Here is a 27,786-nt window from a genome sequence, read left to right as displayed (position 1 = left end):
TCTTATGGGATCCTCCACTATAGGAACACTTTACCGCAACTATTGGTACAGGTAAGAAAAGTTTTAGCAATTTTAGTGATATTTCATCAGTTTTGAAGCAATTTGAACGCTTTTTTTTACTATTCCGTGTATCAACAAGTCAATACGTCGATTGGCAGTGTCGGTTCGGTGGCTAATATAATAAAATCAGTGAAAACGGTCTACCGCAACTATAGGAACACCCACAACTAAAGGAACACTTACCCTATTCACTGATAGTATTGATTATACCGTACTAACCACAATTTAGTTCAAATGTAATAGAAGTAAATTTGCATTAGCAGGGTACTAACTATGTCCCACCTGCTCATTATGTTCCGCCTAACCCTATTATGATATAATGGAATTTCTTTCTTAGAAAATTATAATACAAATACTTCAACCATTTATAATACTTTATTTTCATTGCATTGACATTTTTAAACATAGTAAATTTTAATATAATTTAGCAACAAGTTTTACATTTTTCCATTAATAGACATTATCGCCCAGAATGTGTTCTACAGTTGGGCTTGCTTGTGCAAAATTTTCAACATATAGTACTGCTAATGAATATTCGGATCAACCTAGAGAGGCTAAAGCATCAGAAATCGGCGTGAACGGTCTTTGGTCATAGCCTCTACTTCAGCAAACAAGAAAAATGTAGACAATGTGCGGATACTTGAAATATTGATTATGAATAATTTGTCTCCCGAAAAAGTAAAAGACTTTGAGCAAGCAGTTGGATTTACTATTTATTCTCTTTTTGAACGCCGATTGTTAGGAAATCGACTTCCTAGCTCGAGATTTCTTGACATAAAATATTCATTTATCAGATACTAACAATTTTAACTCATATATATTTTCTTGCTCTGTAGCATGTAGTAAAATAAAAGACATTACAAAAATATCACAATTTTAACGAATAAGAAGGGAATAAATGGAACATAACAGCCTTCAGGTTGCATTCGTTCTAAAGCCTAACTACGATAAGTGGCACTTCTAGCCATATTTGAAATATGGTGACCAATTCTTATACTTTACAGACTATTTGGAAATGGTTCGTGATGCTTTGATAAACTGTAACTAAATACCCTCTCGGGTATTTTCAAATCCTGTGAACTGATTTTTTAATAAACAGAATCAAGGGTAAATTCGAGTACTTTGTACCGTTCAACTGCACGCTCAATGCTTTTTTTTTACAAGTATGCATATTTTGATAACTATATGCAGTTCTCCTCAGTACCTTGTACTCGCCATCTAGTCTTGATCCTGATACTAAATTAATTGGATGGAAAAATAATGAATAATTTGAAATCAATGACATCGTGATAAACTTAATTGCTTTTGATTGCAGCTACTTACAAGTTTTACTTGTGTTGTGATTGTGGTGAGTACTATCGCACATAATCCAACTCTTCTGGACCAATACATCAGGTGTATAATTTTAACACATGCTGAAAAAGCTTCAAAGTAAATGACACATAAAGAAGCGGTGCAATAGGCCTCTGCACTGTTTTGATTTTGTATGGGATTTTGACGTTTACTGGCCTTGTTGTTTACCGATTTCATGGGAGAGTGAAAGAGAGAGAATGATTTTTGTGTAGAGCCCCATACTACTACAGTCAACTCTGCCTTACTCGATATTCAGTATCTCGATATCGAGTTGAAGAACCACAGTAAAAATTAGTTTCCATGGCTACCTCGATGGTCTCTTGACTATCACATAGCAGAACTCGATTGGGAATGGAATGAAAATTACATATGAAATGGATCAAAGAAGGAAGTATTGACTGGTTTTTTTAAATCAAGCGGGACAGAATGAAGCGAGATAAAATTATTGAGCGGTGATATAATCGAAAAACTGATGTATAGCTCGATACCTTCCTAGCTCTCCTGTCGATTTATGCAGAAAAAGGACTGTAAGCTCGTCTCTATGCGTCATGAAGCTTGAGAAAATGAAGCAGATTTAGCACAAACTTGATTTTTTTGGATGTGTGCGAATAACATACAAGGTGTGTTGGCTCAGAAGAGTGCGATTTGGTGTAACTTTATTTTAGAGTGTTTGCTCAACTAGTATCATATGTTTTACTGATTGAACCAGTAAAAAATAAAGTTGACCATTTTGTTTTAGTCAGTATTTTAATTGAAACATTTGTTTTCAGCGATATCGACTGAACGAAGATCAGGGAACGATTGTTATCTTATGTTAAACTATTTGAAAGAGCCAATTGATAGTGTGCTTGAAGAGGGCACACGTCAAAAGCAATTAAGTTTTAGCGATAATTTCCAAGTGAATAAACGAAGGAGCAAATGACGTGATGAAATAGAAGAAGTGTTCCATTATTATTCATTCTTAGCCAATAGTTTTACCTGACGTTTTGTTATCCAGCTTTTTAAAAGCGCTAATGGCTGCTGCCAATAGGCTCGCTTTCTGGTAGGGATCGGTCGATTTGACGTTTGGCTTGGGTCGTTTTATATTGAGCCAACCCAAGCCAAACGTCAAATCGACTAAATAATACTAGAAAGTGAGCCTGTTGGCGGCAACCATTAGCGCTCGTAAAAAGCTGGATAATCATTGTTAGTGTGAAGCCTTCAGTACACGAGGTCAAACATTCGAATGTCATTGAAATGAAGAACGTTCGTTTGAAGCTACAAAAAACTAATAGTTTCAAATGAATGCTTGTATCGCTGTTAGATCCCAGTCAAATATTTGTCACCGTGTATCGTGTACCTTAAAACATTTGTTGACTTTATCCTTGAAAGCGAAATAATAATTTATAATTCAATCTTCAATCAGTTTTTGTTGTACAGTAAGCTTATCATTGAAGATAATATGAATAATAGGAACGCTAATCCCATAAACGGTTTTCTGTGTATTCCTTTCTTCTGCACTACCTTTGTATTTTAATTAGTTTTTTACTCAAAGACTATAAATAAATATAACAGACCATCATCATAAATTTAAACATACATTAATACATATCCATACTAATTTACAATATATTCATATGAAATGTACTGCCAGGGGAAGCATAACTGTCCCATATTACGGAAGCGACGATCGAAAAAATCGTGTCTATAAATCAAAACTACCATCGTGCGGGGTGACATTGATCCATAAGGGTGACTTTGGGCCAATATTTTTACAGCAAGCTAATGCCGGAATAATCAAAACAATATGTCAAGCTTCAAGAATACGTTATAAATAGCCAAAAGATGGTCATAGATTAGTTTTTTGGCGTTCCTGCTAGCCATGAGATGCATCGAAAGAGGCGGTCAAAGTCACCCCCTAGGCCCAATGTCACCCCGCACGGCGGTAATAAATTTCCACATTGTTTTTCGTTTCTGGGCGACTTTGAAATCGCATAGGAGAGAGACGATTTCGCGTCATATTTCTATAACGCTTTCCAGAATGATTCAAAAACAAAATGTAGAAATTATGATCATCATTGTTACATGGAACAGTCACGCTTCTAAGGCCAGTGAAGCTAAGCTACATTATTAGACAAAAAAGGTACAGGGCAAAATTCTAAACGCTTAAGTAGGACTAACCTGCGTCGCGACGCGATAACAGTTCTTGCAAACCGGCACCACGTTGCCACTATCATGACCAGCCAGTGCGAGTGATTTGTCAATGCAGCGACTGCAGTAGACCCCGCCGCATCTCCAACAGTGGTTCTGCTTTAGTAAGGTAGCCATTATTGAGATTTGCCAGACCCATCAGCATCTGAAGGCGGTCCTCGACAGGAGCACGCAACGTTACCTACCTTTCTTGTGATTTGGTCGAATGGCACCGAACAGGAAGGGCAGTTCGATACGCTCCTAAGAGGCTTCCATTCGATGGCAACCGAGTTAATTTCCTCCGTGACTTTGTTCGCGTCAACGACATTCTCATTGCACTCGGTTGACTGTTAATAAAGTAAAGGGAAATCACATTGTTACAGAGCTTTAAGCAAATATCACATGCTTGTTCGATGGTGTGATACGTACGGAGAGATTGGAAAAAGAAAAGTTGGAAGTCTTGAGTGGGTGATCGTCATCAGCAGAGGACAGCTCGCTCAGTCTCTTATCGTAATTGTAGCGATTGTCGTTTACCTCTATGGTACGGTTGTCAACGTATTTGCTGCCCTGTAATCGCTTCGCTGATTTTGAAATCATGTTTTTGAAGCTGTTGATACGCTGTAAAGAGAAAACAAAAAAAAAGGTTGAAGATACATTACACCATCGACAGTAATTACTACTCGATGTTTGTAACATGTTACGATACAGCATGACGAAGGACGATAAGTACTTTCTACTGAATCAATAACAGCAATAGAAATCAGTTTGCTTGCCTAGTAATTACCAAAACAGAAATCGATGGATAGAAATCGATCACTGCAGTTACTCCTTTATGATACTGAACGCGAGAAATGTTGTGCACAGAATGCTGAAATGAAATTTTACGTGCTCATCTCCAACAAAATGCATATACACAGTAACGCTGGACGTGAGTAGACAGGTAGGACACGAATTCTTTGACTGTTCTACCCATGTATTTATGTACGTAAACGACGTATAGGAAAACGTCATTTACGTACATAAATACATGGGTAGAACAGTCAAAGAATTCTTCTACGTATGATTCAACATGAAATGACATCACTCCTACAGAATCTCTACAACCAGATGCAGATGTTCTTAGATAAATTGCCATGAGCATTCCTGAAAGTTTTCTTGACAAATTACTGTAATATGCATGGAAAACTATTAAGAGACTTTCAAATAATCGTTGGAATATTTCACCAAAGACCAATGGCATCGTGTACTGTGTATACACATCTTAAACGAAGCTAGCACAAGTGTAGTGCTGCTGGCGATGACCGCTGATTTACTTTTTTACAAAGCAACAAATTTCTGTATTTCCAATGCTGCTGTGATTCCTTAAGAAAGTAATTTTATTTTGTTGATAGTATTACGAAAAATATTATGAATTTAAAAAATTGTGACATTCAATATTTTCATTCTCATGTGTTTTTCACTTTCATAAGGCGCATAACGGAACGCTCTAGTAGAGCATCGTATCTCAAACTTGGCTTTCGCGACCCTCCGATCTGTCAGCGCCTCGCTTTGCATGTACTACAAAAAGCGAGGTGACGAGACTCGGGGGGTCGCCAATAACTTTTTTCACAAGTGTCGGATTGTTTCGCGGACTTCGGCAATATTCTTCATCGTAAAAATGCCTATCGAGGTCTGTGTTCAGAATTTTTATAGAGGTCAATGGGCGACCGCTGGCGATTTTTCTTTACAAAAGTAAATTTTCCCATAGTAAATCCCATACAAACTTTGAACGGCTGGCGCTAAAATATAGTTTCTCCAATCGAGCTGAAATTTTGCACAGTTGTTATGAGACCTAAATGCAATCCAAAAAATGGACTGGAGCGAGAATCTAAATTTTGTCCCACACTACTGCCTATCGCTAGGCACGTGGTGGGCTCGCACGACGCACTTTAGCCTGAGTTTGAGAATGCGCGAGAGGAGTTTGTTGTCGCTATTGAGCAGCGAGATAAGTCGATATAATCGGGCCGTGTTCTCGCCTCCCTTCTCCTTTGCTAGCACGATGAGGCCCTCCACAAAAGCAGGGGGAAGATTGCCTGCTAGTGCTTCGTTGAGCAGGAGATTGAGATCCCGATAGATCACGCCGAAGAAACGCAAACAAAACCCAAGTAACCACAAGCATTAAGGTATTACCGTATTTTAACAATAGAAATAGAAGTCGTAGAACACTGGGGGGCCCAGATAGCCGTAGCGGTAAACGCGCAGCTATTCAGCATGACCATGCTGAGGGTCGTGGGTTCGAATCCCGCTGGTCGAGGATCTTTTCGTAAAGGAAATTTTCTCGATTCCCAGGGCATAGAGTATCTTCGTACCTGCCACACGATATACACATGCAAAAATGGTCAATTGGCATAGAAAGCTCTCAGTTAATAACTGTGGAAGTGCTCATAAGAACACTAATCTGAGAAGCAGGCTTTGTCCCAGTTGGGACGTAACGCCAGAAAGAAGAAGAAGAAGAAGAATGCTAATGGCGCTGTTATCACAAAATGGAATTATTTTATTAATACTTACTTTGGAAGCTTTTATATTTTATTTTATTTTATTAATTTTCTCCATCTGACACGATTGTCTTAATGAAGATTGATGGGGGGAAAAGCCAAATTGAATTGCTAGCATGGTGCATAATTCAAGTTGGCATAAAAACCCCATATCTTTTCGACAATGATTTACACATACATAACATATAAACGTCTGGCAATACAAATTAAAATACTAGTAATTATAACACAAATATAAACAAAATTACAAAATACTTAAATACAAAGAATTAATAAACTAGTAAACAATGTAAGCTTCAACTTATCAAAGGAATATTCTGGTCAGACATGTAAAAGTCGTAATGCTCAGCAGTTTCATTGTAGCGGAGGGCCATAAATCTCAGGGCATCGTGTTGTCCATAACGGCTGTTGCGGCTTGGTAAATGTAAGAAGTTTCGTCGACGAAGGGGACGTTCGGGAACGTAGAGTTGCAGCTCCGCTAAAATAGCTGGTGCATCAATTTCGCTGTTGAGAACCTTCGAAATGAACTCTGCCTGCATACTATGTCTTCTCTTTTCCAAGGTGTCGAATCCAAGCAGCATGCATCGGTGTTCGTAGGGTGGGAGATTGAGGGCATCCTGCCATGGAAGATTCCTAAGTGCTAATCGCACAAATTTTCGCTGAATGGCCTCAAATCGATCGATCCAGTTTCTGCTGTAAGGACACCAAACCAGCACAGAAGATTCCAGTATCGAGCGTACTAAAGCGCAATAGAGTGACTTGAAGCAATGGGGATCATCAAATCCACAGGCAATCCTGAATATAAACCCAAGTTGTTTATTAGCTTTAGCTATCACATCATCGAAATGAGGACGAAATGTCATGTGGCGATCCAAGATCACTCCAAGATCTTTAACCTCGTCCTTGCGCTCTAAAATATGACCACAGAGGCAGTAGTCATAACGCATAGGATTCTGTCTCCTGCTAAATGAAATTGTGCAACATTTAGTTACACACAGCTCCAAACAATTACGGGTGCTCCAATCCTCGAACGTATTTAAATTTTGCTGAAGTACTTGGCAATCATCTAAGCTGGCGATAATCATGAATAATTTAACGTCATCCGCAAATAACAGGCGGGTACCTCTAGGTATCACACGAGACATGTCGTTAATGTAAAGGGAGAATAGGAGAGGACCCAAATTACTCCCCTGCGGAACGCCAGACAAGATTGAGAATGTTTCTGAGTATGTTGAACCAATGCGTACTCTCACAGATCTGTCTGCCAAGTAAGATTTCAACCAGCATACTACCGTTATCGACACACCCATTCTTTCCAACTTGTACAGAAGAATTTCGTGATTGACTCTATCAAAAGCTGCTTTAAAATCAGTATAAACAGCGTCCACTTGCAAACCAGCATCCATGGAACGCGTACATAGAGATATAAATTCGACGAGGTTGGTTGTAACTGATCGTTTAGGATAGAAGCCATGTTGAGCACTACTAATATAATTCTTGCAGGTTTCAAAAAGAGCATTATTCATAATAATTTCGAGCAGCTTCGAACATGCACTTAAGGATGTGATCCCACGGTAGTTGGCAACATTGCATTTATCACCTCTCTTGTGAATAGGTGTAAGGTACGATACTTTCCATCCAGCAGGAAAATTTCCTCGTTGCAGCGACAAATTAAAGATTTTGAGTAATGGCGTCATCAAAGCATTTTTTGATTGTTTGTTTAGTGCCATGTAGTAGAGAATGTTTTTTTTTTGCCAAAATAATTGATTTGACACTTATAGACCCGGTACTCAAGCTGTCAGAGTTTGGCGAACTAGATGTTGATCACACGAACAGTTGCGACATTAGCATTCTAAGGCTAATGCTTCTACTTTTTTAACTTTAATTCAACGAATGAAATGCATCATTGCTTTTATTCTGCGTGCAATAATGCTTTAATTCTATTTTATGAATGCAATGTAGCATTGCTTTATTTTACCAATGAAATGTGCATTAATGTGTTATATACGGTCACCGCTCAATGCTTCATTGTATCATCTTACTCAATGCTTCATCGTATCAAAAACGGCAAGACTTCAATGCAGTATTTATCGTCGATCCTTCATTTACTCAGGCAAATAGCCTATAGAAATACTTAAATATCCCTTATGAAAATTCGCCACAAGAAATCTGGTTGAAATTTGTAGATTTGTCTTATGAGAAACCAGAATTTGAAAACAAAAAAAAAAGTTGCAACAACCTGGAATTGAACCAAAAACCTTTCGATTGATAGGCCCGTGCGTACTCCACAAGTCTATCAACGACTCAATGTGGCAAGATGCTAAAACGATACAAAAAGCGTGAAGATGAGCAACCGTTTTAGCCACACACAATCAAAACAAAACAAAATTTCAACAGCAAAAGAGCGACAGCCACGTTAAACTTGGAAGTGCAGCAGTCGTGTCCACCAACTTATTGCGCACTTCAACCCAAATTAAACAATCACGAAATTTGTAGAGTGCAGAAAAAGTATGATAAGAGTGCACACTTGCAACTCATAATCTCAACGTATTCGGTGCACTTGTTCCTTGAATCACAAGGTATAAGTGCACTTAAACCATTTATCATGATTCGACGTAACCCTGCTATCACACTTTGAGGGAGCTTACACACTTGTGATGGTCCAACTTGGTGTGAAATCGACAATATTTTCCACTGGCAACGAAATGGCGCTGCTTGAAGTTGCACAATTTTCCCGGCCAAGACATGCAGCATTCATGGTCCGGAGGATAAGCGTAGCGAGTCATCGATAACATCTCAATTAATTTGGGTTCGAATCCCAGCAAAGGAAAGAATCAAAACACACATGAATCATACCAAAAAAAAGTGGACGGGCAAATAAGTTCGTAAGCAACGCTGACCTGACATCCGATAATATTTTTGTGTTTCTATTTTTGATCTTCAAATTATGGTTTCCTTCATGCATTAAATACACTTCGGCTAAAGCTTTTATACGGTACAGACAGTAATTATACTTTAGCAATATTAGAGATGAACTAGCCTTCGGCTAAAAATCTCTTTAATAAAGAAAAAAAAAAAAAAAAAACTTTAGCAACTGCCAACATAGAGCTAGGAAATGTAGCCGTATTAACACTTTAATATTGCCCTTTTCCACTTTAATACTGCATTTATGAGACATGTAATGCAGTATGGCTTTATATGCCATATCTTATTGTGTGGGGCGAGATGGCAACAGTGTGTTTGTGACGTCTCGGCCCCGTCGTTGCTAATCGCCAGTAAGAGTTCGGTGGCTTACGAAGGAAGACGTGTGTTTCCTCTCCGAGGCAGTGATCTACATGATGGGTGATTTCCCAGTTACAGTTTGATGTGGCACATTGGCGATCGTGGCAGGTTTTGCTATGTATAACTATGGATATTATCATGGCAAAAGAAATGAACGTTTTACAAAACTCAACTCACGGAAATCACCCATTGCGTAGAGAAATGAATCTAGTGAGATCGACTCTAAGAAAACCAAGATGGCTGGCAAGTATGTATAATGTGTTGGATCAAGTTGAGAGAGTTCGCTTGCACCGAAACAAAGAGCGCGTGGATAGGACGGCTCAGATCAGCAAATAGGGTAAGTGCGCGTTTTGATGACCGCCACCTTCGAAGAATAAATAGCGAGTTTTGAGGACCGCTTGTAAATGGATTAATAGTGTGAGAGAAAACGCTAAAATCGATAAATAGGGTAAGTGCGCGTTTTGGGGACCGCCACCTTCGAAGAATAAATAGCGAGTTTTGAGGGCCGCTTGTAAATTGATTAATAGCGTGAGAGAAACGCTAAAATCGACAAATAGGGTAAGTGCGCGTTTTGAGGACCGCCACCTTCGAAGAATAAATAGCGAGTTTTGAGGACCGCGTGTAAATGGATTGATAGCGTGAGAGAACGCTAAAATTGACAAATAGGGTAAGTGCGCGTTTTGAGGACCGCCACCTTCGAAGAATAAATAGCGAGTTTTGAGGACCGCTTGTAAACAGATTAATAGCGAGTTAAGAGGTCGCTAATATCAGAAATCGACTATGCATAGAACAAGTTGTGAAAACTGTCACTACCCTTCCCGCAGCGAATTAAGAGGAAAATAACCATCATCGTTTTACAAATTTTCAAAACCAGTTTTTTGCTCAAAATCGAAGCAATGTTCACGAAAATCTATCATCGCATTGCACTTGCTATCTGAAATACGATGATAGATTTTCAAAAGGATTGATTGACATTTGGACGGAAAAACTGGTTTTCAATTTTTGATGATTGCTGATGATTGAATGACGGATTCTTGAGCCTTAAAAGGGCAAAAACAAAAATAGTTCCGTCTTCCTGGTGTGCTGGGGACCATGGGTTAAACGTTTTTCAATTATTCCCTCTGTGCCTAGATGATGGAATTTTCTGTTCCTACATTTGTTCAATCTGATTCTTGTGCTCTGTGCTCTGAAGGACGCCAGCGAAATGGTTAGTTCCGTAAAGGAAACTGATTTTAACCAACCCCCTGAAGGAAGCGCTAGTTCTTGAAGCCGACACCATCTGTGTGGCGCTAGTGCTGAGTAAACAAATTTTAGGCTTTGCCCTCATCAAACCGCGTGCGGAAGCAACAAATGTCGTATGAAAAAATATACTATTGATAATCGTTTATTATTGTGCCTAATGAAATGTGGTCAAATTATCTAGCAGTTACAGAAGATAAGAAAAACTACTACGCACTTATTACCCTCATGATAAGTAAAATATGAATGTCGCATTCCAAAACTAGTGTGTCTTGTGCCTAAAACGGTATAGAGCATAGTGACATTTGAACTCACGGACATTCCGATACGCTCGTCATACACAGTTTGTTTTTGTTTTCTTCAACGAAACATGCACACATATTCCATACTAATCAAAATGCATATGGAAATATTACCAAATTTGAAATGTTTACACCCAGATTCTAGGTGTTTTTCGAGACATAGTGCATATTGTTTTCCTCTAAGTTTCACAATCACTTCTACACTTGAGGACTTATACAATTGAGCGTGATAACCACTATTTTTGGACGAGCTGTCAAATCAGAACCTTCTCCAGTACCAAATTTTTGCCTTCACTCCAGTTGTTCGTGGATGACAGCCGTTTCAGTCCTGTGTATTTAACTGTCAATCCTAGTCGCGCAAATTCAATGAGCTTCAGAAAGATGGCACAAATAAAAGGCGTTGAAAGTGTGTTGGTAAAGTGATGCAAAAGTAACGTCACTGATTAACTTGTTCTCTTGTAATGATTCACGAAATGATACGCAAAATAAAGTATTGTTTGGATCTTCGTTCGAATCACCTTAATTATGATTGTTATTACAAATATTGTTTATAAACAATGCAAAATTTCTTTCCGCGCCACTCTAGTCTTCATGAAATGTGCCGTTATGTTTTCTTGCCCTTGATATTGATTGCTTTTGGTTTTGGAATTTCGCTAAAGGCTGATTGCCCAAGTAACAATTTCAGTGCTTTTAGATCTTAGATGTTATTTATGAAGGTTTTATTAGAGATGTATTCATTCTTAACAGATTTAATAAAGCATTGCAAAGTGCCAAACGTTCTTTTCGGTAAAACCCACTTTTGAACGCTTTGTAGATATCTACAAGAGCTACCGCTAAAACTTTTTTGCTGGCCACATTTGTTGATAATAAATTGTATTTTGAAGGAGCTGTGTAGTGTCTATTAAAACCTATATTTAAAACCTCATCTTGCTTGTCTTGTCAAGGCATAAGTAAAACTTCTAAGACTATGCTAAGTCATGTTAAAGCCATCTTAAATCTCAACTGTCTGATGCATGTTATTGGAATGCAGTCTGCGTTTGTTATCAATATCATTATGTTGATAATGATAATCATGTAGTGAATCACGAATTGATCAGAACGCAAACATAGAAATGAAAATATTCCTCTCGAAAGATTAACAGACTATCGCATACTTTTCCCATACTTGCCTGAACTTCCCGTTCTAGTGGGACAACTATGCTGCACACAACAGCTAAGCTACACGAAAAAAGCTTTCATTTTTCAGACACTTATCACTTACCGTTTTCTGCATCAGTACAACCGATCAAGCACGACGAGCTTTATTATAACAATTATTCCAATAAAACAGTTAGATACATAACGGCACAAATTTAATTAAAATGAATTGCATCACAAAATTGAATCTTCCGATTTGTTTACCTTTCTGACAGCACTAGCTTTCCTGAGTGCATTAAGTTTAAGTCAAGGCTCCCAAAAAAAACAATTTGTCTAAGTGCAGAACAAATATTCTGATTTAGGAATATTTTAGCCAGAGAGGGTTTTGCGCACGGGTTCTTAAGATCAAAAGCGTTTATGAATGATTATTTTGTTCGAAATAATCACCAATTGATCTTAAACCATCCCAGACAAGACCAACAAGATTTAACTGGATGGAATCCATTTTTATTGTCGCCGTTTCGGATTGATAATTACAATATGCGTGGGAAATTTCAATTCATTATTGAGATGAGCATGAAATCATTCTAAAAATGGAATGGAATAAAATATTGGATAGCCAATAATTATGTCGTAATTGTGGCGCGTTGCTGTAAATCGAAAAATTTTATGTCATTCCACCAGTAAATTTTTATTGGCAGGAATTTCACGCGATCATAAGGAAATTTTCTGCCACGCAAAAAAAATGATTATTTTAATTGATTATTATGAGTCGGCAGACATCATGATGGTTTCAAAATCAAAAAAAGGTTATGGTTGATAAACAAATTATTGGTTGATGTTTGTTCAATCATTAGCTCTCAACATTGGTTTTATTCCGTGTATAAGGATATCGTTAAAGATTTAATACCGCTAGTTGAGCTCAATAAGGCTATATAATAGCTCTTATGAATGTTTTATAGCATACTACAAGGGTAGATGTATTCATACGATACAAAACCTAGAAGTTTAGAAACGGTTTTAAGGTATAGTCTTAACAACCTCCTGTAGTGTGGGCCTTTTCGGGCTTAACGGAGTTTTATCAAAGGTTTATTAAGGTTATTAAGACTAATAAGCTCTAAAATGAGTTTAACGATATGGTGGTAACAACAGCTTGTAGTAAATGTAAAAACTAAAAATGTTACTTGGGTGAGGATTGGTGGTACACATTCCTCTGTGGGGACATGATACCACTGCGACCATTAAGTTGATCACATAGGTACACATAGCGAACTGGACAATCGAAGTTTATACGTAGATGAAAAACCGAATTTAGTACTACCATTTAATTTCACTATAGTTTGTATCTTTTGACATTTATACATTTATACATTTTGTCTTATAACACGGAAAATTAAAAATGAACTAAATTTACTATAAAGGAAAGCAGATGTGGTAGATTCGGTAGGTTAGAACCTATAGGCTTGGTATATCTACTATAAAAATGAATCAAGACTTCATCTAGATTTAGAACCTACCAGACCATTTTTCATATATACATATTTTCTATAAGATTTCACTGTCGGTTTATTTTATTTTATTTTTTTTTTCACCGGAGAGAAAGGGGGATGTGTGGGGCGAGATGGCAACAGTGTGTTTGTGACGTCTCGGCCCCGTCGTTGCTAATCGCCAGTAAGAGTTCGGTGGCTTACGAAGGAAGACGTGTGTTTCCTCTCCGAGGCAGTGATCTACATGATGGGTGATTTCCCAGTTACAGTTTGATGTGGCACACTTATAGTAGCATATAAAGTGATATTGATGCAACTATATTACGCGTTGCAAGAAAAATTTTGATTCCTGGAAAATCCAGAGCTATCGATCACCAAAATTTTCCACCAAAATGGTCATAGTCACCGACGACTTTGAAGCTGCTTATGTTGTATCTGCTGTCACCGTGAAATGTATGATTTCAACGGATTTCGTTGGAGTCCTCGGTTTTCACATGAATCTTTCCTGAAAGATACTAGGTCATGGAGATCTTTTAAATCAATTGCACCATTACGCCATACAGCTCAATTTTCTTAATGTAACTAAATCGAACATTTAACTCTCATTTTTGTCAGACTTCGATTAGAAGTGTTTGAATCATAAAAACAACTACACGTGATACGCTAATTGACACAGCGTAGATGGAATTCATGTACATTGTACATGGAGGGGCCGTTTGGAACGTTTTGATGAAGTGAACACAATTCCTCATGTAAAGTGCGGTTTCTAACTAAGTTGGTCTCGAACGTTGTTACCCTTGGTTAAACCGTATACATGTCGGACCGTAATCTACAAGATTCAGCATCTACAAAACATGACTTACATCCATCAAAAATTTTAATTTAGTAGAATCTCTTAAAGAATGCTTCATTCTCTTTCCACACTTCACATACCTTTTGGTACACATTGTCAATGAGTTGAATTTTGCGCTTCAAACCGCATTGCTTACTGTGGTTCATTTCCTCTATGCGGGGATTGCTCACTGCGCGTTATTTCCGCGAAGCAATCCAAATTTTTAAATTTCCCCGCAATACATTTATTTATTTACCGTTTTGACTCATATTCCGAACACTTAAGACCAACAGTGACTTCAAAGGCACCTGGTGGGCATAAATTAGCTGATCTTTATGGAAGTTTTAGTTTCTTCGCAATGTCTTACTATTTCCTGTTGAGTGTACACATAAACATATTTATTTAAATTTGTTTAGTATTGGTTTTACGTAAAAGTACGGAACGTCATTTTGATTCAAATGCCGAACAATGTGTTCATTCTGTCTCATATTCCGAACACCTTGATTCAAATTCCGAACAGCACGAATAAATCGTATTCAAATGAATAATTTCGCAAATAAATTTATCTGAGCTAGTTTTACTGGTCTCAAACTAGAGAATCATCACTACTTCCGAGGTATAAAATAGATTGGAAGATGATTAAATTGAATTGTAATTGGCTGCCATTTGCTGGTAATTTGATGATATATTTCAGCGAAACATTTCAACATCATCGCCATACAAAAACCGAGTGTTCGGAATATGAGTCTGTTCGGAATTTGAGACAAAACGGTATTTATTTTTCGTCAATCAATAGTAGACTACATGTTTGCTTAATTCTATGTTGTATCATATCTTAAGGAATTAAAATATTGTCTTAGCTTTGTTCGCGACATGGTCAGATCAATTTCTGTGCAATGCTGATTATAAAGAGACATCATTCGATTCATTTGGCCGAATTTTGCATAGTTAGTTCGATGATTATTTGATGCAAACAAATTCCGATTTTTTTACCGTCTAGCGCTACCCCTAAATGCATAACTGTCCCATATAGAATTAGTAGGCATTGAGAAAATAGAGCTCAAAGTTTGAAGTTTGCATTCTCATACAAATGTTTATAATTTTCTTGTAAATTTTTGAATGCCATATTCATCCAGCTCCACCCCACAGAATACGCATTTTACTAAACTTGATCAGTAAAATATATAAAGTGGAACATAATTCCAGTTTTGCAGCTGCTACTGGGGTTCAAAGTTCATATAGAGACTGTTATGCCTTTATTTTTCAATATGGGACTGCACCAACTTCATATTTTTTCACAACATTTCCAAACAAAGTCTATAAATTTTCATATGCATAGTGAAGAATATATTAAAACATGAATGTTTTGAAAACGATGAAAAAAGGTGTTGGTTCAAAAATCAATATGGGACAGTTATGCTTTTATGGGCAGGCAGCGGGCGTGTAGAAATTCAAACATGATAAAAGATTGGTGGAATCAATACGCTGCGATACAGTATCAATGACAAATGAAATCATGGCTACTTCGCGACGCTCATTTAATGTTTGAATATCGATAAGCATGCATCGAGCCTCGTATGATGGCAATGGAAACGTTGTCCAGCCTAATTTGCGTAAGGCATATAAAAGAAATTGCTTCTGTACTGATTCGATTCTATCACCATGTGGTTTTATATGTTGGGACCACACAATACTACAATATTCTAGAACTGATCTTACATAAGCAATGAACAAGGTTTCAATCGTATATGGATCCCGAAAATTGTAGCTAAAACGCTTAATAAAGCTCAACATATTGGTAGCTTTATGGATAATCGTTTTATAATGATCAGTAAAGGTAAGTTTAGAATCTAATATGACACCTAAATCTCTAATCTTATCGCAATTTTATACAGCTGTACGGTTACTTGGGGTGTTTCGTCAAACGCGGTCGTTTCTTTCCTGGACCGTTCGCCACGTAGATTTTTGGGCAAATGAGCGTTTTTGGAAACTTTACAACAGCCATGCGGTATATCATATCCAGCGGAACAGACAATACTCCGCTGCACTGTGACGTCACGCATCAATTTTGACAGGTACTGGTCCTGTTGTTTACAGTTTGGACTTAGTACTTTTTTCGAATCATTCTTAATTTCGTGAAAGTTTGCTGCGAGGAGAGGTCAAATCCACTGCAGATACCCACGGATCGTATTATTCTATCTTCCTACCGTGGAAAATCGTCACCATCAGCATGCTGGTGATAGAAATGCGAAGATGAAAAGATGATGGAAAAAACGACTAAGTCCGAAAGTGCTTGATAAAAACTCATCGAAATTTGTTTTTCCCCGGTAAAAGGAACGGTGTTCATTTTACCACCCCTGTTCATTTTACCACCACTTTCCCTATAAGACAAAGCCAGACATGGAAAGCTGGTCGTTTTCCACTTCTTGCAGACACACAATATCGAGGCTTTGGCTGTTGACGAGGGTGCGCAGCACTGCTATTTTCGTAGGATTCGTGATGGTGCCAATGTTGATGGACGCGATATTGTAAGATGTGATACTCATTGCGGTTGGTAATGCTCATCCTGCTCGTCGTCATCGTTTTCTCGGCGTGGCTTTTTACCGGATGGTCGTTGAAAGGAAGATGTTGATTGAAAAGTTCCAATATAAGAGAACGTGAAATGTCTATGTAAAGCTAGTTCAAAACATAAAAATGGGGTATAAGTCTACCCATACAAAAAATATTCTAAATACTTTATTGAAGGATTCCGTTCCAAGAAATGATTTCTCATGAGAAGTTATCCGACTTTCTTAAAAACAAATAATGAGCGGTAAAAATTCTACAGGAAAGAAATGCAATTACTTTCCCATGATGTAAGAACTAACATTGAAAATGTTGGAGTAATAATGTCGAAGGATCATTTGAACATATATGACTGAACAGAAGAAAATTGAATTGATAAGAATAACATTTTCTTTATTTACATGTTACGTTTGTTATTGTTCACGGGGACAGAAACGTTTTGGGGCCCAGATAGCCGTAGCGGTAAACGCGCAGCTATTCAGCAAGACCAAGCTGTGGGTCGTGGGTTCGAATCCCACCGGTCGAGGATCTTTTCGGGTTGAAAATTTTCTCGACTTCCCAGGGCATAGAGTATCTTCGTACCTGCCACACGATATACGCATGCTAAAATGGTCATTGGCACAGTAAGCTCTCAGTTAATAACTGTGGAAGTGCTCATAAGAACACTAAACTGAGAAGCAGGCTCTGTCCCAGTAAGGACGTAATGCCAGAAAGAAGAAGAAGAAGAAACGTTTTTCAAAAACTTTTTCTGTACATTTTTCTTCAATTTTACTCAAAAATCAATTTATTTCATTTATTTCAATGTAAAGTCTTTAGAATTTGAAGAATCTCAACTATACGATTTTCATTATCCACTTGCCCCACGGTACCTTAACAATTTTTACCATGATAGTATATTTTGTTATTGATTAGTTATTACATGACTTTCAAGTATAACATACCAATAATAAATTTGGCTACGATTGTACGTTTTGCTATTGCTAATAATGGTTAAACTAGATATGATTGCAAAATTTGTTCTAATTTCATCATTGTTTTGTTATTCATCTCTACCCGGAAAGACTGTAAACCGTTTCACCGATTTGTTTAACTTTTAGTTAAAATTTGGCATTTCGATAGTTATTTTCCCCTCAAATGGTTAAATTGAACTTCGCGGTCGACCCATTTGTGCTTTGACAGTCGAGTAGTAACTTTTGAACTGTCAAGTTTAACTATGCTCCATAGCAGGGTTGTGTTTAACCGGAGGGGAAATTACTATAGAACTGCCAAGTTTTAACTAAAAGTTAAACGAATCGGTGACACGTTTCACAGCCTAAGACAAGACATGTCTGGTCAAAGTACAAAAACGCAACCAATTGTCTGTCAAAAAAGACCACTTCACATAGATCGTTTTGGCAAAGGCCTACTTACATATCGTTGAATTGGACTACAACAGGGCACTTTATTGCTAGCCTGGCCGTGCTGCTAGTTTATCAGTTATTATGAAAATTTATTAGCTTTTTTCGGTGATTACAATACCTATAATCAGAGTGAAAGGGCGAAAGTAATGAAATGACAAGATGGATAGAATCGCAAGCGAGCGACGAGAGAAATGAATAGAAGTTGAAAATTTGTTTTAACAGAGGGCCATATGTATGAACAACACAATCGAAACGACAAATCGTTGCCTAACGTCATTTCATTACTTTCGTTACTCCCTTTCACTCTGAGTATAGGTATTGTATTCACCGAAAAAAGCCAATACATTTTCATAATAATAAAGTCATGCGGTGATTAAACCTTATAAATGTTGTTTATCAGTTAGGGTTTGGAAATTTTTCATGAATTATTTTTGTTCCAAGTACATTTATATTCGATGTTGAGTTTACCACATGTGCTCCTTCAATCCTAAAATCAATAAAAAATACTTAGTTAGAAGTAATATAATGTAAATTGTGTCATTTTTTTTTTTTTCCAAAAAATATCACCAGTTCTCGCATAATCTGGGATAACGCCCTAAAAGCCATTGGTAACCACTTGTGTAGCTCGTTGTTTCTGAGCAAATGAATGAATAAGTATCCAAACCAACACCACTGGCAGGTAGAGAATGATCTTTTCTTCTTTATAGCGTTGTTAAAAAACATGTAACTCCATTCAAATGCACAGAAACAACGAGCTACACACATGATTACCAATGGCTTTTAGGGCGAGATCAGAAGTTATGCGAGAGTTGTTGAATACTAACTTGAATTTTAAGCTCATCCTCTATTGTACATAATAAATGAAGCGTGCAAGAAACAATCAAATTATGATCTTTGATACAGTCGACTCTCCACAACTCCATATTCTATAACTCGATATACTCGATGGATTTTTCGGTCCCTTCAAATACATCGTGCTCTTCATAAGTCAATAATTCTATAACTCGATGTTTCCACTAGTCGATGTCACGTGCGAGGCAAATTTCCCATCATAACTCACCCACCCCCTCGTAACACTTTTTGTATGAATATTCCCCAAATTTAGTATGAGCCGTAACATCACGAGGACAACCAACCCACCCCCTACAGCGTTATGAAATTTGTGAATGAGCCCCTAATACTTGTTTAAAGGTGAATAAATACTTGCATGTTGTTATAAATGTTGAAAAACATGAAAATAAAAAACATATATTGTCAGTAAAAATTACGTGATTTTTCGAGTACTTTGAAAATAAAATTCAGTTTTGTGATTTTTTGTGTAGGTATATTATATTCTACAACTCGATAATTGTATAAGTCGATGGTCCCTTGAATATCGAGTTATGGAGAGTCGACTGCATTTCAATTTGTTCATAAGATTTGTTTAAAATGATACGGGTAGCGCTGGCTTCTGTATCGTCAAGGTTATCGACTGCAAAACAAAGGGGCAGTCTTAGTTAAGCTGTCACGCCCTGTCCTAGGCAACTTTCAGAATGCAATCTATGAAATGCTTCTTTACCACACAACGCAATTGTTTTGCGTGGTTCGTTGGGACTGGAGAATAAAATATAGAAATCAATCAAGTATAAGCGAACGGCTTTTTTACAAATTCATCAAAAACATTTTTCGATTGTTGTCCCATAAAAGTATGCTTTTTCATCAAAAAACTGACAGTAAAATCTAACGATTCGGAATATTTTGAAATTTAAGCCTGATTTGCTGCTGAACAGGATTCGCTAAAGAAATATCTCGCCGATTCTTTGCAGAAATTTTCTACAGCAACTCCCGTTTGAACTGACATTTCTTTTCAACTGCGTACTGCGATCAGAAAAAAGCGCATTCTTGAGCGATTCCTTGCAGAAAATTCCCATGCATCAAGATAGGCCGAGAAATTGCTTGTCAGCAGCGAATCAGGCTTTAAGGTTAGTTAAAAACTTTGTAGTACTAAACAGTTTCAATACGATAAATGGAATGTTGTGAGTATTAATAATCAAATAATGTCGTACTAAAGACATTGCCTAACGAATTGTTTGTTAATAAATGTTTAAAACTTTAGGTGAAATAACAGTGGTGGAAATGTTCGCATCACGAAGCATTTCACGAAAGTTAATCAACGTAAAACAAACATGACAGGCTCGCGAGCAGGCTTGATGTTCGCCTGCTCTGGAGAACATAGGGTAATTTATGGCTTCGGCATTTTCATTTCGACTATTATCGACAACCAAATACACAGTATTTTTCTACCAAAAAACACCAATGAAAACACTCATATGATTATTTGTTCTGTCAGCTTCCCGCTGATGAGATTTCCTAACAAACAATTTCGCCAGAGCAGAGATGTCATTGATTCAAATGAACCAGAGGACTGACACGGCTGTCATCTTGCATACATTTCGGCTCTTCCTCACATCGTTTTTGGTACTTCGCGTTTTAATACCCACTTTTTGGTCGGTTTGCCCTAACTTGCTCCTGATTTTCGAGTGTACGGCTCATGTGCTGTCAGTGCTAGTTTCTGGCAATTATATATATTGCGGTGAATCGTCGTATTTGATGACGCTTTTCCTCTTTTCGACATTTTGTTGTATGTTTTACGCATCAGTGAGGTATCATTGATATATGTTTTGTCAGTCCCAAAAGATTCAAACACTGGACGCCCTGCTGAATAAATGTTGGGAAGCTAATTATTGGCTCATTTCACCCCCTGAAATGAACACGCCTCAAAAAGCGACTGATTTGGAGCTGCCGAAGAGAATCACCAGCAGTTCTTATGGGAAAGCTGCCGAAGAAAATGAGGCTGCCGACAAGTCACACTGACAAGAGATGTTCGAAGCGTTGTAGAAATGTTTCCAGAAAGCTTTTAATGAATCTTTCGTTGTGAATCGATAAAGGATTTAGCAGCGCATAAATGTAAACAAACAAACACGTAATTTGTCTGCTGATGTCCAAGAAAATTACAAAAGAAGCGCGGCATCATCTTAGACTGACGAGAATACGCGCGATTATTTACTCATAAGTAACCAAACAAGATGTGATTTTTTATATAGTTTTGAAAGACAAATCGATTGTATATCCATGAAATCAACAGTAAACTACCAGTTTGTAGTCGAAAATCCTTTGAAACCAGAAATCTCGGAGCTTTTTTCGCGAAAGCTAGATAATAAACAACATGTTTCACTTACCCTAGTCAATAATTGCACATGATCATCCAGTGATGTTGAATGGTCCTTGCTAGCAATCAGCATGTCTTCCAAAGGTTCCCTCGGATGAATTCCACTTTCGAATCGACTGTACATTCCACGCCAGAACTTTATGCATTGAGGAGCCAAATTTGGTCGTATGGTTTCGTCCATTTCCGGCCGGTAGAGTGGATTGATGTACTCATTCAAATGATTCGACATATATCCCCAGAGGGAAAATGTCTTCTCCGACAGCCGCAGATCCAGACGATCCTTCTCGCAATTTCCGACAAACGTTCCGAATTGGCAAGACATAACGTGATCGTGCAAGATCAGCAAAAAGCGCTCGTTGAATTCGAATGCGTCGTTGCGCTGTTGCATCAATTGCCAAGTGCAATCTAACAGTTGGGTGAAAACAGGAGACACTTCCTTCGGATCGTTTTGGATATGTCCGCAGCGATCGCTAAACTTGTGTCCAAACGCTAGCCAGTCTTTTTCGATAAGTGCCTGAATTGTTGAAGGATAGATTAGAAAAGTTTTACATGTGTATATTAGGGCATATCGAATGTTACTTGAAATCCTTTGATAGTGCGATAATACGGATCTAACATTAGCGCTGCCAACGAACAAACTTGTGCGGTACGATCCCAGCCGTCGGAGCAATGTACAACAACGGAAATTCCCTTGTCGACGGCATTCGCAATAAAGCTAAAATGGAAAGTTGTACATTTTATTTGCACAATTGCCGTACATCAATAATGTGGGGCAATATATCTACCTAGATGTATCCAATATTGACCGTATGTGCTTAAGCCAACCGGAAGACTCAAGTGCGCTCAGAAAACTATTCATGGTGGGTGCTTTCTGTTCGCAACCTAAGGGAGGAAAAAACGAGTTATTCTTCATTTATTCATTCGTTTCCTGCAGCTCAGCTGCATTTCCATTCTGTACGAGAAATACATACATTCGATGACTTTCTGTAAGCTTGTTCGCATTATGTGAATGTTTTCGATGCCGAGGAATTGGAATTTGATATTTTCGTAGTTTGCTTCATTTTCATATCCCTTTCCGGCTGCACGATTCGCCATTGCATTAATCTGAATGATTAGGTAATGATTAAAAAGATGACAGGTGAAAACAGGTCGAGTATACATATAGTCAATAAACTGGGTGAGCATGAGCTTGTAATCGACTACAGTGACGGACAAACCCCTTCTCTCAAATTCGTCCGAATCGCTGAATTGCTATATCTTAAGCATATTGGTATTGATATTCCAACATACATTGTTGCAATATTCCAAAGTTATCAAATTTTTGTTTTGTCCACACGCAAAATCATAATAACAGTATGCTAAAATTACAGAAATTCAGCAAATATAAATTATGTTGGTGAGGTGGTCTTCATGCTTTGTCCGTCACTGTATATGTTCTTGTGCCAATCAAGGACACGCAGCAAATAGATGACTTAGCTAGTTATAGAAATGACGCGAACCAGCTTACCCTTGGTCTCGTGTCCACGACGTACATAAATCCACAGTTGGGATTGGTTTTCCTTATCGCTTCCAACATTTGTTCGTCTTCCAAACAACGGGCGCTAAAACCGGAGAGCGGCTGACTGCAACGGCAAATCGATGCCTTGTTTGAATGTAAATAGGTCAAAGCCGGAAGGCGCCCCTTAGACCGGAAGCGAGAACTACCCAGCAGCATTGCAGTGGTCGCCTCAGATGGCACGTACAACTGTTGGGGGTAGGTGTCGCATAGTTCGTAGTTTTGGTTTAGCGTGCAAAGACTCCAGTGGTCGTTGGGGGTCCGCATACGTTTGAATTCGTTCTCCAGTTTGAAATAATCCCACCCTACCGTCTTTGGCAACTCTTTGGCATGGGATGTATATTGGAAGCAATAGAGATTCTTGATGTTTACCGGCTGGTATAGTTTCATCAGCGTCGTATACACATCATGACACTCACGCTCCTTGGGAATGACAAACGTGATAGACAAAAATGTTTTGCAGCGTATGAGTAGCGGAGAGCCCGTCGTGCTCAGTGGAAGCTTTTCGACACTAGCAATGTGCATATATAAAACCTGAAACGATGCAATAAAATATCATTGATGTAATTGAGTGTTGTTATGGGATAAAACATACATTTTTTTCTAATGATAGATTCAAACAATATTCCCCAATAATAGGGACCAATTACGATGTGAAGCGTGACTTTGTTACCACAAATATACTCGTTTACACAAACGATTTCAGTTATGTCTTTCATCCGTCCATAAATAGATTTTTATACATATTTAGCAACTCACACCAGACATCCCTTATTTATCCGTAAGCTATGGTGCGATATAAAAAAAAACCTTCTGGTATCCCTTTTTATTCGCACCATTCCGAGAATTAGCTCCTTGAGCACGAAGTCAATTGCTTTATGAACAACAGACGGTATATTATTGGAAGAGAATGATTCAAAATGTTACCGTCGATGAAGGTGACAATGAGTGTAGGGGGTGAGATTGGGTCAAAATGGAAAAATATGATATATGAAATAACGCTGATATTACTAAAATTATTAATTCACATGATTAATCAACATATACACTTTTAGATAATGGTTTTTGTTTATTATATCGATAAACGCTACCAAAAATGTCCTTGTACGTTTTCGTAGGTTTTGTCACAAAATAAGTTGATATAAAATATTATTGTTAACAGTCAAAACAGTACAGTGGATAACCAAGCTTTACTTATTAAATAAGGAACCTAAACAAATAAATTTATTTGAGCACCCAATATTTTATTACTCTCTCATATCCTCGGGCATGGGTGCGTTTTGAGTAAACCACTTCTATGCATTCCAATTGACTAGATTTCATGAGATCGATATCATTTTAGTTAGAAAGAGTACCAAGTGGATTAGAATCCTGCATCTCATGAGTACAAGGTACGAGGTACACAGGGTGTGAGCACTAGACTGATGCAATTTTCAAGTGAATTTTCAAATAAATTTTCCAATGATTTAAATGTATTGAGTGCAAAATCTGTTAAGGATATTAAGCTCTGTGTTGAAACACCAAAAGTAGCAATCCACATTTGAACAAATTATATATTAAGTATGATAATAAATTGTAATGAAAATAATAAGTACATCTTCTTCTTCTACTTCTTCTTCTTTTTCTTGGTATTACGTCCTCATTGGGACAGAGCCGGTTTCTCAGCTTAGTGTTCAATGAGCACTTCCACAGTTATTAACTGAGAGCTTTCTTTGCCAAAGTTGCCATTTTCGCATTCGTATATCGTGTGGCAGGTACGATGATACTTTATGCCCAGGGAAGTCAAGGAAATTTCCATTACGAAAAGATCCTGGAACGAACGCGAATCGAACACAGACACCTGCAGCATGGCTTTGCTTTGTAGTCGCGGACTCTAACCACTCGGCTATGGAAAGCCATATCGAGAATTTTGTTTGACATGTGCACCAGTCTTTTTTTTTTTTCTTAAAGGCAGCATCATAAAATTAACATATTTTCACGCTTACCCATGTTTCCTTGTTGACATCCGGATCGACGAAAATAAGATGTGTCGCCGTGAGGTACAACACCCCCACCGTTGGATTTTTGCTGTTGTATCGGTCTATCATTCGCACATTTTCGATCTGCAACGAGAGGATGAACGGTAATATTGTTAGACTTGTTTTGGTTAATTCATATATTTTTAGATGCAGCATGGAAATTCTCTTATCGCGTTTTCATTGCAGGATTTATTATCCTAAAATTATTAATCAAGCGGAAATAGGATAGGTATATGCGGAGCAATACGATTAATCGGGACAGACTGGAGCAACAACTTTGATTTGAACTTGAAAACACATTTTGACCCATATATCCTTGGGATCTCTTAGAGGCATCTGCGTAACATAAACTCACATTAAATGTGATTTAAATTTAAATTTTAAAGGTGACTTGACTAGAGGTGTGCGCCGCCGCGTCACGCCGACGCCGCCGACCTTTTTTCGGCGCGCCGTTAACTCAAAAATCGTCACGCTGTTTTTTTTTTACAGTGTGTAAGGTGCGTTAAAAATGCATACTCATTCAATACCACATCATTCACATTTGATGTGGTTTCTTTCATAGAAAAAGTCGAGTCTAGTGTACGCCGTTGATGTCGAAACACGTCTATCTGTCAAAGGAAACTACTCTAGTAGAGTAAATATGGTCCTAGCTCGATGGATTCAAATCCACGACTCCAGCATGGTGATGCTGCATATCTGCACTTTAGGGACCTATAAAATTTATTACAATATAATTTTATTATCAAGTTGTGTGATTTATGCAAATGTACAAACGTTCGATGGAGAGGTAATTTTAAAGATATCTTGATGTAAGTAAGGTTTATAAATGTTATGTCTTGCCTGACGTCGCGTTTCGTGAATATATTTTTTCCACGATTTTGGTTTCCACTCTTCACTTTATAAACGTGTCATCAGTAAAAATTTTGCCCTATATTTTGTATGGACAGCAATCGAGTTGAGATTTTTTTCTTCTAAAAATCGATGTGATAAAAATATTGAAAAACAATGGACTTTCAACAATCAACTGTTTACAGAATCATTAATCCTAAAATTGAGGGCCAAAACAAAGATCGTGTAATATGCAATTTCATGCACAAAGTTTTCTATTAAGACTCACACAGTCATTCACTCTCTTATAAATTTTTATGTCTGAACATCCTACGCATATTGTATGGACATTATTTTACTAATCTACCAAGTTCTACATGCTTTCTGGCACCATCTAAATCAGTGATTCCCAAAGTGGGCGAAAATGTGTAAAACTAAATTTGTGGGGCGAAAAAACTTGAAAGGGTCGAAACGTTGGTATGATGGAAATTGAGAACAACGTTATGAGTCGTTGTAGAAAACACTTATTTTAATGGCTATATTTAAGGCTAAGTAGCCCGTCATTCGTTTTGGTATCAATGATGACTTTTCAGCTTGCATTTTAAAGTGATAAAACTCAGTCTTAATAGTTTATATTGACTTGAAAAAGTATCACTGTACGCGCTAACATGCATAAAGTATGCTGATACTTTTTCAGATTTGACAGTGCAAAACCAACTGATTTTCTTTGATTCAAAATCATGAGATGAATTAGCAACAATCATCAACGACACGTACAAATTTCAATGACGGCCTACTTCGCCTTAAGACAACTAAGCTTTTATCTTTGGTATTTAGTTTTTCACGCAGAATTTCATCAAAATATCTGGAAAAAAGAAAGTTATCAGATTTTTCCCAAATTTTCAAAAAATATCAAGTAGATAGAAGTGGATTTTTTTTAGGATTTTCGCCTCTCCACATCTCGATATCGAAGGGACCATCGAGATAGGGAGAGATCTAGACAAAGAACAAATTTTTGATGAATACTAGATTGAAAAACACTCCGTTGCCAAGAAAGTAATACACAAACAGACGTCATTTTGCGCTCCTAATTTGTTTTGAATCCCAAAACTTTGGTCTAGTAACCTTCGATATTGATCATATCGACATACGGAGATAAAATTGAGAACGAAAAATCAACAGACTCACATCGAGACATGGAGATACCGAGATAAGGAGGATATCGAGATATGGAGATTGCAAATGTATGCAGACTTAAGGGACTTATGAAATCGTCGACATAGGGAGAGATATCGAGATGTGGAGAGTTGACTGTATTTCTTTTAAGTTTTGGATTGACATGTTTCAACAATTTTAGAAATAAATTGAAACATTAACGAATTTTTTAATATTTGAAAAGCAGGAAGTGGACCAAAATAGTCAATTTAGAGAAAATTGATTCAGAAACCAATAATAAACAAAAGTCAAATGAACATTTTCACCAGTTGATCATGTTAATAATTATCGATTATGTTTTTTAAAGAGATATATCGAACTCTGTTGATGATAGAAAATAAATAAAAACGATAGATTTGTTGATACCGTGATCCGGGGTATCATTGATCAGCAGGGTAACATTGATCGTAATGACTCATCTCATCAAAAGTTCGTATTATCATTTATTGATGAAACATTCCCAAGTCATGAATGGTGCTTCTCTTTCTTCTATTCATGAGCTAATAAAATCTAATATTATTGCGAAAATTGCGTTACCTTTTTGCGTAAATTTGTTAACTTTTCGAAACAATGATTTTAAATGTTAAGGATGACAATACCGA

At 37.4% G+C, this 27,786-nt stretch overlaps 1 protein-coding gene across 3 annotated transcripts in view; it reads right to left on the bottom strand.

Moving 5' to 3' along the window:
• Window positions 1-2,025: 2,025 nt before the first annotated feature.
• LOC5576998 (myotubularin-related protein 8) overlaps window positions 2,026-27,786 on the bottom strand; it is a 54,924-nt gene continuing 29,163 nt past the window's right edge. For 2 of the 3 annotated variants that reach the window (XM_021843880.1, XM_021843879.1), the window contains exons 2-10: window positions 25,109-25,225; window positions 23,076-23,657; window positions 22,540-22,672; window positions 22,354-22,450; window positions 22,148-22,283; window positions 21,579-22,082; window positions 4,012-4,200; window positions 3,789-3,929; window positions 2,026-3,702 (exon numbers count right to left, since the gene is read on the bottom strand). In XM_021843880.1, the coding sequence (XP_021699572.1) occupies window positions 3,559-3,702; window positions 3,789-3,929; window positions 4,012-4,200; window positions 21,579-22,082; window positions 22,148-22,283; window positions 22,354-22,450; window positions 22,540-22,672; window positions 23,076-23,657; window positions 25,109-25,225 (2,043 nt within the window). In that variant the 3' untranslated portion in view covers window positions 2,026-3,558. The remainder of the gene's footprint in view (window positions 3,703-3,788; window positions 3,930-4,011; window positions 4,201-21,578; window positions 22,083-22,147; window positions 22,284-22,353; window positions 22,451-22,539; window positions 22,673-23,075; window positions 23,658-25,108; window positions 25,226-27,786) is intronic. The other variant, XM_001663051.2, reaches the window with a different exon arrangement.

This window comes from Aedes aegypti, chromosome 2, assembly GCF_002204515.2.
Source record: "Aedes aegypti strain LVP_AGWG chromosome 2, AaegL5.0 Primary Assembly, whole genome shotgun sequence".
Classification (NCBI taxonomy): domain Eukaryota; kingdom Metazoa; phylum Arthropoda; class Insecta; order Diptera; family Culicidae; genus Aedes; species Aedes aegypti.
The sequence above is the reverse complement of the archived record's forward strand: the minus strand, read 5'-3'. Positions and strand labels throughout refer to the sequence as shown.